We start from the raw sequence: 9,960 nt of genomic DNA, 5'->3' as shown, positions 1-9,960 counted from the left end.
TTGTGTGTCTGTAACTGAATAAACCAATCACATCGCTGGCCTTCTGACCGAGAATCATAGTATCGGCGACATTTGCCCAATCACAAGGTGTATTTCGTGAGGTGGGCGTGACCCCGACCACCCTCAGCTTGCTAATGCTAGAAGAAAACCGATCCAGGGAATTTTTACAAACCGAAACCAAATTGATTGAGAGTAACAGGGAAAGGCGATACTGTACCGCAGGAGGTAATATTTCCCCAAACGGGATTCATTCTTTTGAATCACAGAGTCTGTGTTCTTGTTTAATTGTGATGTGCGGTGTCTGCCGTCGCGGTGTTTTGTTTTTTCTAACTGCAGATATGGAAGTAGCTAGCGAGTAGCTAGCCAGCTAGCTTAAGAATACATTAACGTTAGGACACTGTGAAGTGTAGCTGTGTTTAAATATATAGCCAACGACTGCTTTTGCTTGTATGTGCAACTTAGGTAGATTGCATTGAAGGTTCATGTGAGTTCCCCATTTTTGTTGATTTGAGTCGCTTCAGCTGCGGTTTTTTGTTCGCTGTCATCTTAGATAAAATGCTAACAGTTGATGTTAGTTGTGCAGAGCTATCGTCGCCCTCAGCAGCAGCAGCAGCAGCCTGTAAAAACTGCTCCTGTGAAACCAAGCAGCATCATTTTACTCTCAATAAGCCTGAAATGAATTAAGCCACAAATGCCATTTATGGGTATTAACATCGCAGCTTTTATTATGAGGGCAGCTTGCTGTAGTATTAAAATAAGTTTCAGGCCCAGATGGAGTTAAAGGGTCTGTGTAGGCCCCTTTTTGTTGTGGTTAGACAGCTGGGGGTCATGTGCCTTTCCATTCACTGATTAGGTCAGTCCCAGCAGAAAGAGGGTCCCTGCTCATAATTGATATATGATGATTATATTCTTAAAAGTGAGGTAACGTTACAGCAAGAGAGATTATTAGTTGATGAAGCAAAACCAGTTCTCAGTTGTTAGTTGAGCCGGTTTTATTAACAGACAGTTATTTTGGAAGACACGTATTCTCTGTGTGGCAGTGGGATTATTTGCACGTTTCATATTAAAGATACCAAACTTAGACATATCTAACTCCTGTCTTGTCATTTAGCTTGCTTGGAAGTTGACTTTTTTTTTTTTTTTTTTTTTCTTCAGCCGTTTTAAGCTTGCACCATGTTTCCTGCTCTACAGGCTGTTTGTGTTTGATGCAAATAACGTGTTAAATGACGGTCACCGTTTGGCTTGCTCTCTAATGGAAACTCACAAGACAAACAAGAAACCTCAAATTCGCAGCTGGTTATCTCTTAATGCTGCAAGTGGCAAGTGCATGTGCATGAAGTTGTGAATGAGAAACTGCATGAAATGCAAACAGGGATGTGGTGATGTGTATATTTTCTTAGAAACAGTAAGTGTTGCTGTGCACATGCAGCTATCACATGGGTTAATCTTCCCTGATATGCCAATTCTACAGCTAAACTCATTTTAAATCAATATATTATTGTTAAAGTTGCACATTTATTGCATCTGGGGACAGTTAGTGACAAAATGTTGACAGTTTGTTTGGCTGACACCTGTGTGGTTGGCAGTGCCAGTGTTATCTAAGTTCATCTTCAAACAGATATCTTCTTGTCAGCCATTGTGTGAACAGTTACTTTCATGTCACCTGTTTGTTTGGAGATAGGAAAAGTTAGAAAAGTAAATGATGCATTGCGATTCTCTCTTGAAGGAGTCAGGTTTTGATGCACAAGACTATCTGCTGAGAAGACAAAACTTTATTCTTTCTGCTCCATGGACATTTGATATATTCACGTAGAATTCCTAATTATTTTGTGAGTTTACTGTCAGATAAGAGATGTGTAGTACGTAAGCTGTGTCACATAGAAATGAAATATTTGAAATTAAACTAAAGGTTTCCATCTAGAGTTGAAGGTCTGACAACCTGTTGATTTTGATGTCAAACAAAAAATCTTATAGTGAGCGTCAAAGCAGTACACACATTAGTTCAATATTCACTTTTTGAATATACAGTTTGGATCTCCATTAGTTCTGAATAAGGCTGCACAATCAATCCATATATTTTGGAAATCGCAACATGGCCAAGTGCAATATCCAAATCACAGGAGCTGCAGTTTTTTTGATAAAGGTAAAATGTGTCAGAACACATTTTTCTCCCCCACTCCATCGCTCAACCTTTTGTGGGAACTGTTGGGTTTCTTTCTATAATAAAGTTATGTTTTGACCTTACCATGTAAAGTGCCTTGAGATAATGTATATTATGATTTGGTGCTATACAAATAAAATTGAATTGAATTCTTTCTGTAAATACAATTGGAGTGCTACAGAGATACCCCAGTCTGTGAATCATATTCTACAGATGTAAGGGAAGATTCTTGTTTGGGACAGACCCCAGCAAAAACCATCATAATTTTTACATTTTTTGTTTAGTTAAAATGAAAAAGGAAAAATAACCATTCCTTCTAAAATTGCAATCGCAATATCTGTCACAGTATGATTTTCTTTTTTTGCATATCGTTCCACCCTAGTTCTGCATGTATACTTCTCCTCCCCACTGTTAATTACACTTAAAAATTCAGTTTTTCTCCAAGCCCTTTGATTCTCCATTATTTCCCTTCAAGACAGGTGCTTTCTACGTCCAGGCTACATCATTACTACTACATTTTTCGTTATAAAACGAAAATGATTTCTGTCCAGACGGCCATTTTGGCTCCGTATCAGAAAAGATCTCCGTCCATACTAACACCCCTGAAAACACAGACGCACATGATCATTCATGTACAAACAGCATGTGCAATGTTCGATGTGAATAGGAAACACATTGTCTACTCTCAGTTGTACTCAGTTGATTAGTTGCGGAAAATACCACGAACAAGGAGCGGCAACGGCAGTTGTAGTGCTAACATGCAGGGTTTCACTTCAAACACTTGAAATTCATTACACATGTTGCTTTCAACCATTGGTAGTTGAGGCTGATAACACCCAATCAGGGAGCAACCGCATGCGACTAAGTCATCATTTCTCTCATCAAGGTCTCTGTTTTTGACCGTCCAGACTATAATGCAGTTTCCAAACTAGAACGGGTCTAGCAGCGTTGCCTAAACTCTGTTTTCTGGGCTTGGAAACTCTGGAGTTGTGTGGATCGGAGGTGAAAACGTAGCAAACGAGATGAGCCTTAAAGTGAAATTGTAGTTGTGTGGATGTAGCCTAAAGCACAGTTCTTAGTCGTTTTCACTTTTTTAATTCCCTGATGGTAGAACAAGCTACAGAAATGCGATCAGAGCAGGTGCATCCCTCTTTATCTCCAAGAATCTCTTGAAAACTCATCTCTTCCGAGAGCACCTCCTCTCCTAATATCTTTTATACCCTAGCACCTGTTCATGTAGTCTATAGAATGTCAAAATGTAGTAAAAAAAAAACTGCCACATGTTCCTAGAGCCACTGGTGCACATCATGTTAAACGCATCAAGGGCCATCCATAGCACCAAGAGGAAACCTTATGCTGCAGTGCACCGACAGGACCAGGACCACACACAGAGTGAGACAACTTGCAGATATTAACTTAAAATCATGTGTGGACACCCACAACTTGACATCTCTCAATAAATTGGTTTGGGTTATTTGACATGGGGTTGTGTGAGGTAGTCATGCCTAGTCAGTGTATTACCTGCGGTAGATTTGGATCAGTGTGCTGCCAGTTAGGAGAGGCAGCAAGGCGCACTGGCATACTCGCAGAGAGATGTGCTGCTGTTCATGGGGCCAGCAGAAAAAAAAAAGTATTTTAGACACTGGAACAATCCAATATCTGTTGAAATATACACTTAATTTAGAATATTTTCAGTGCTCTATCTTCCTGTCCAAACAGCACTTTTGGTAGCACATTTACCGGTAGCACAACTACTGGTCTGCCGTATTCCTACGCACAGGTGCACCTACAGCGGGCATTGTATTATGCCGCAGATCAGCAGAGTGAATCAGAGAAAGCTAAACTTCACTTTGTTTTGATGGGAAGATAAAGCTCACTTTAAGAGCCAACTGTGGGAATTGCGGGAACAGCTATCAGGTGAACTTGTTCTCTCCAAGTTTAATATCAGCAAATAACAGTAGTGCGTCTCTGGGTCAGTCTGTATCTTGCTTACCTGCCACTTCCAGGGCTGCTCTGTGACTTTCTGCCTAGCAAAAGTTCGAGTGAAATACAACTATTTATTATGCTTTATAAATGCCGATGGGCAGCTTGTGAAAGGTAACAGCGTTGTGCATGAACACACGGCAATATGCACACTCACCAAATGAAACTTTACTGAAGCTTTCCAGCAGCAACCTCTGTGGGGACCAGTCCAGACAATATATAAAATAAGACAATGATTATCTAGTCAGCAAGGTTTAGTTACGACCTACCATTTAATAGATATTATATTTAAAATGTTGATTATCGGTGCATACTTGGAATTATGGATGCACGTCTCTGACCACTGTTTCACTGGTCCTACTGGTTGATGGCCCAGAATCTGATGATCGCATGTAATCCAACATGTTTTCTGCTGAGGTGGTGGAGTAAGTTGCTAGTGTTTCCACCAGCGGCTGCAACAATGACTCAACAAACTTGGCAACGTACAGACGGGTGACAAAGGAAAGGAAAAACCAAGATAAAGTGTCTTAGTGAGGTGGTGCCAGAACAGCATCATTAAGCCTTGGTATAAATTCTTTATCTATTCTCCAAGTTTCTGGATCTTAACTGGAGGGGTGGAACACCATTCTTCCAAAAGTGGTACTTCAAAAGCAAATAATCATAAAACAGACCTTTGGCTGCAGCAAGGAAACCAGTAGCAAAATACAGAGTAAAGCACTTGTCTCTGTTTTTTTTGGACGGTTGGTCTTCAGTATGGCCTATTTAATCATTTTTTGGGGGGCCTCTATTTTCAGATCTACATCCTGAAGTTCCCTAGTTCATATTATCATTTGGATAAAAAGGTCAGCTGAAAGCTTGTTAGTGATGAGGCTCACGTGATTTTCTCACACAATGTCATTTTCTATAATGAACCTACCCATGTTTCAATTTGAAAAAAGCATTTTGCACTCCTTAAAAAAATCTAGATTCCTAAACTTTTCTGACTTGTTGTTTACTTGTTGTTCACCTTGCAGCTGCTCCCAGTTTGAGCTTGCAAAGGTCCTGAGAAGAAGCGGAACTATTCTGAATATGCCCTCATTACCCATGCTCCCCTCTCCAGGTTAACCTGCAAGACTTCAACGACCAAATGGCTACCGATACGCCCATGGACACGGTGCCGACTCCTCACCCTGCCCCAGCCTCACCCCCAGACCCTGCCCCAGCCTCATCTCCTGCACTCAGCTCCAGTTCAACCCAAGACAGGATTCCCTCCCAGGAGCCGGCAATAGTTGAAACCCCTCACACAGCAGTGACCTCAGAACATGATGCTGCTCCAGATATCACCTCAGCTCAGCCTGCAGCCCCAGACATGGCCCCAGGACTCGTTCCAGGTTCTGAGGTCCCCCCAACACCTGTCCTACAACCACTGCCACCAGCCAGCACCAAGAACCCCAGCTGCAAGATCATGACCTTCCGGCCCACCATGGAGGAGTTTAAAGACTTCGCCAAATACATTGTCTTCATGGAGAGTCAAGGAGCTCACCGGGCTGGCCTGGCAAAGGTGAGAAAAACACGCAAATACACCCACACAGATTTAGTCTACAATTATACTCTCAAACAATCATTCACTTAGGCCCTGTTCATACCTGGTATTAACCTGCATCCTGAGAGATCAGGTCACAACCGGTCAGCTCTAAGTACGTCTGTTCACACCAGGCTTTAAATTGCGTCTCCACATGTGTCTTTTACACTGAAGATCTGATCTCTCTTCCCCACTTCATATGCAAATAAACATGTATGCGGTGTTGGCTCCATTGTCACCTCTGTGTATGTGTGTGTGTGTGTGCGTGTGTGTGTGTGTGTGTGTGTGTGTGTGTGTGTGTGTGTGTGTGTGTGTGTGTGTGTTTGTTTGTCGGTGTGTGTGTGTGTGAGTGAGAGAGAGAGAGGTTGAGCGAATCAATGTGTTGTGCACAGCTCTATAGTGAAATAAGGTGCTATCCGTTAGAAATCGTAAAATATTTTCGGTTTATTATAAAACTGTGACGGGACTCATTAGACTGTGGCTGAGGACGTCAGTAGAGTAGGCGGTCCTTCAAAGTGGCCAGGACGCATTGCATTCACACTGCTAAAAGAATGTGGCCACATGTGGCCCACACCACCTCTGAATGTGGTCTGAGTGATCGGATCTCAACTGCGTCTTGAATGGGTCCTGTGTGCGTTCACACCTGTACTTAATAGCAGGCCTGAACAGGTCTCATTGTTGACTTTGTGCTGTCCCTCACTTATAAGGTGCTTTGAATAAAAGTGACTACCAAATAAGTAAATGTAAATGCAAATAATTAGTCAAGAGCTTAATAGTATGTTATCTGATTGATTGCTCAAACTGTTCAAAGTTAAATAGAATTCCAATGCTCTGGCAGATCAGATAGGTGTATATGCCCTAAATAAAACTTGTATGGGATGTTGATAATGTTCTTGTAGAATCTAAAACTTTTACTCTGATGGAGCTGGAGGTCACTGTAAACCTCTCCATTTGAATGTCAACTTACTGCATGTAAATGCTAAACATTTGCTCTCTTTAACAGGTGATTCCCCCGGAGGGATGGAAGCCGCGGAAATGCTACGACACCATTGAGGACATGGTGATTCCAGCTCCCATCATGCAGGTGGTAACCGGTCAGTCAGGTCTGTTCACCCAGTACAACATCCAGAAGAAGTCAATGACTGTGGGCGAGTACCGCAAACTGGCCAACAGCAAGAAGTAAGTTTGTGCCCAGTCCAGGTGTGTCCTTTATAAATGTGGTTGTGTATAGAATAGACTGAAACTGATGATGATCTAAATTGCTTTTGTCTTCTAAGCAGTTTGCTCACAGGTAGTCAAATTTCATATATTACATGTGCTGATGATACATTTATTTCTATTACATAACCTTTTTAAAGAAAAGTTTTTTAGTAATTAAATATAAGCATATTAATTCAGGACCCTTCACTGGTTTATCAGTAAACTTCCACCAGTTGCCCAATGGTTTAAGCCTGCATCTGTAACAATGTCATTTGCGTGAAACTCCTCCAGAGCAAAGAACAACTTTGTTTGTAAAATAGTATTATCAAATGCTGACATACAAAGTGGTAGCTTTTGCTGAATTGAATAACTTGCCATTTGAGGATGATATTGAAAGTACTTTGTGTAAGAACATGAAGTATGTATTAAAAGATGAGATTTTCTTATGTACTGTTTGTAGACCTAAAGTAGCTAAATAGTTACATGCTAGTGATAAATTGCCAACATGAGGGTGTAGCTGAAAGGCAATCTCTCTACGTCTGACAATATGTCTGGTCCTGTTCTGTTTTTAGGTACTGCACACCTCGCCACAAAGACTTTGATGACCTAGAGAGGAAGTACTGGAAAAACTTGACATTTGTGTCACCCATTTATGGTGCGGATGTCAGTGGCTCCATCTATGATGAGGTGAGTTGTGTGTGTGTTAGTGCTCATTTTTAACCCTACTTATTTTGCTCGATACTTTCATCAGTATTATTAATCATGACTCAGTGGCATGAGGATGAAACTGAATTTAATACACCTTTTGCATTTTTGCATAGGATGCATATTTTAAATGCACTGATAAATGGATAATTGTTCATTGTAATAATTTGATAATTGTTCAAATGTTGTTAATATTATATTCTTTAAATATTGTGCTTTTATGACTTGTTGCCAGGATCATAAAGCTATCTACCTAGCTCAGTGAAAGAGAAGTTGTCATTTTTGCTTGACTACAACACCATCTGGTGGTCTAGCCATAGATAGCCTTTGAGTCTAGTGTGTACTCTACTCTGAGTAAATGATCAAAAGAATGCATGTTATTCTGTCCAGGATGTTCAAGAGTGGAACATTGGCCATCTCAACACGCTGCTGGATATGGTGGAGCAGGAGTGTGGCATCGTTATTGAGGGTGTCAACACTCCATATCTATATTTTGGCATGTGGAAGACCACGTTTGCCTGGCACACCGAGGACATGGACCTCTACAGCATCAACTACCTGCACTTTGGACAGTCCAAGTCCTGGTCAGTCCCTGTTTTGTCTTGATGTTTTCCATATCGCCCCAGCCATGTCACTTTTCACTTTAAACTTTTAATTAGTTTTACAGTCCGTGCTTGCTGCACAGCAGTAGTGTGTCAGTATTGTTAGTGGTCATATACAATGTTGTAGGCCATAGTTAACTGCAGTAGCAAACACTTTGTGATTTTCCCAAAACAGTTTGGACTGGATTGGAGTGTTACTGGCAGAAGCTGTGCGGCAAGCAGCATCTGACATGCTGGCTTGCACTGTGAATATTACAACAGCCTGATGATGCTGCCTGCCTGGTAGCATTCGGTTAACAGCACCACCGAAAGTTCACGTGGAGCCCAACAGAAACATAGTCTGCCCAGGAAGCTGAGGTAGCACAACCATGATGCAGGGAAATCTCAGTTTGAGTGAAGATTATAATTTGCCTTATCTATTGAAAAAATTTTATGGAGTTTAATTGTAAGAACCATGTCATTACTAGTATCACAGTTCTTGATTAATTAATGAATTAGTATCTTTATTAATAATTAATATAAACACTTGGCACACGGTTGAATGTTTTCTACATTTTTCTGCTTCCTTTCAACAGAATTTTGGTTTGTGGTTGTAACTTGGTTGTGGCGTTACTAGTATGAATAAGCAGAATTGCTGTGTCTCACGTACAAGTGGAAACCTCAGTGATCTCAGTGAACCAGTCCAAAGCAGTTGTAACAGACCAGGGCCAGAGAGTTGGAAGATCTGTTGGGTATTAAACCTCACAACTCTAACCAACTACACAATTCCCAGTTCTTCAATTCTTTTTTTAATTGGTGTTTTTTTTAAAAACTTGTTTTACTGAGTCATTCTTGGAATCTGCTGTTGACTACAGTGTTGTTTGTTTGAGCATGCTGCGTTGTGCTCGCAGCACTGAGGTTTCTCATTGGTTATTTCACCATCGGAGGGTTCCCTATTTGGCAGTTAAACTTTTGAGATATTTGATCATGCTTGACGTCTGTTTGTTTTACAATTGTGTTTTGACCTTTCGGGTATTACGACAAACGCTTCATGAATAATGCTAGAGTTCAGTTATGTTTTTCTGCCGTTTCCTCTCATTTTGTTTGAGAATTGTTTGCAAACTTTTTTCTCATTTGTTGTCCCCTCAAATCAAAATTGTCCTCAAACCTGTGCAGTAAGTATCCGAAGAAAGTTGAACACAAGAAAACAGTAAACCATGATCTTACCATGATTCTTACTGGGGTTGTGAAGTTCAAGGTTTTATCATGACTTTACTCCTGTGAATTCACAGAAAGTTTGTTGAAACCATTTGTAGCAGCCTGGTACACTATAGGAAGTTATAGGGGTTTTAGTTTAGTTTTAGTTGTTTTGCTTGCTGGCTTTTTTTTTTATGCATCATTATTACATTTCTTTTTGTCTTTCTGTCACTCTACCATGGAGGCCCATGGTACCCGAAGAAAAATCTGCTTTTCTTTTCCTTTTCTGCACCTTGATTCTCTCTTGCGTTTATCTGTGTGTGTGTGTGTGTGTGTTTTCTCCCTTCTTTCCCTCCATATTTTCTGATCTTTGGAACCGCAGGTGGTGAGCAGATTCAACCCAGCGTTGAAACATTCAGAAATACAGTATTACCTCTGTGTGTGTGTGTGTTTGGCTCACCTTCTCTGTTTGCTCTCTCACCTGTCTTCATTTTTATTACAGTGTGCTTCCCTTTCACCTTTCCCCCTCTCCTGTCTTCCTCCCGGAGTGGTGTACTGTGTGTGTGTGTGTG

General features: G+C 40.9%; 1 protein-coding gene across 3 annotated transcripts in view; it reads left to right on the top strand.

Annotated features, from left to right (window-relative positions):
- Window positions 1-83: 83 nt before the first annotated feature.
- kdm4b (lysine (K)-specific demethylase 4B) overlaps window positions 84-9,960 on the top strand; it is a 45,656-nt gene continuing 35,779 nt past the window's right edge. For 2 of the 3 annotated variants that reach the window (XM_071485978.1, XM_071485976.1), the window contains exons 1-5: window positions 84-225; window positions 5,244-5,684; window positions 6,709-6,884; window positions 7,478-7,592; window positions 8,001-8,194. In XM_071485978.1, the coding sequence (XP_071342079.1) occupies window positions 5,271-5,684; window positions 6,709-6,884; window positions 7,478-7,592; window positions 8,001-8,194 (899 nt within the window). In that variant the 5' untranslated portion in view covers window positions 84-225; window positions 5,244-5,270. Of the gene's footprint in view, window positions 226-5,157; window positions 5,685-6,708; window positions 6,885-7,477; window positions 7,593-8,000; window positions 8,195-9,960 lie in introns of all 3 variants that reach the window. The other variant, XM_071485977.1, reaches the window with a different exon arrangement.

This window comes from Trachinotus anak, unplaced genomic scaffold (assembly GCF_046630095.1).
Source record: "Trachinotus anak isolate AG129_WGS33_773 ecotype Australia unplaced genomic scaffold, CSIRO_AGI_Tana_v1 ptg000010l, whole genome shotgun sequence".
In the NCBI taxonomy this organism is placed as follows: domain Eukaryota; kingdom Metazoa; phylum Chordata; class Actinopteri; order Carangiformes; family Carangidae; genus Trachinotus; species Trachinotus anak.
Note: the sequence above shows the minus strand (reverse complement) of the source record. Positions and strands in the feature narration are given on the sequence as shown.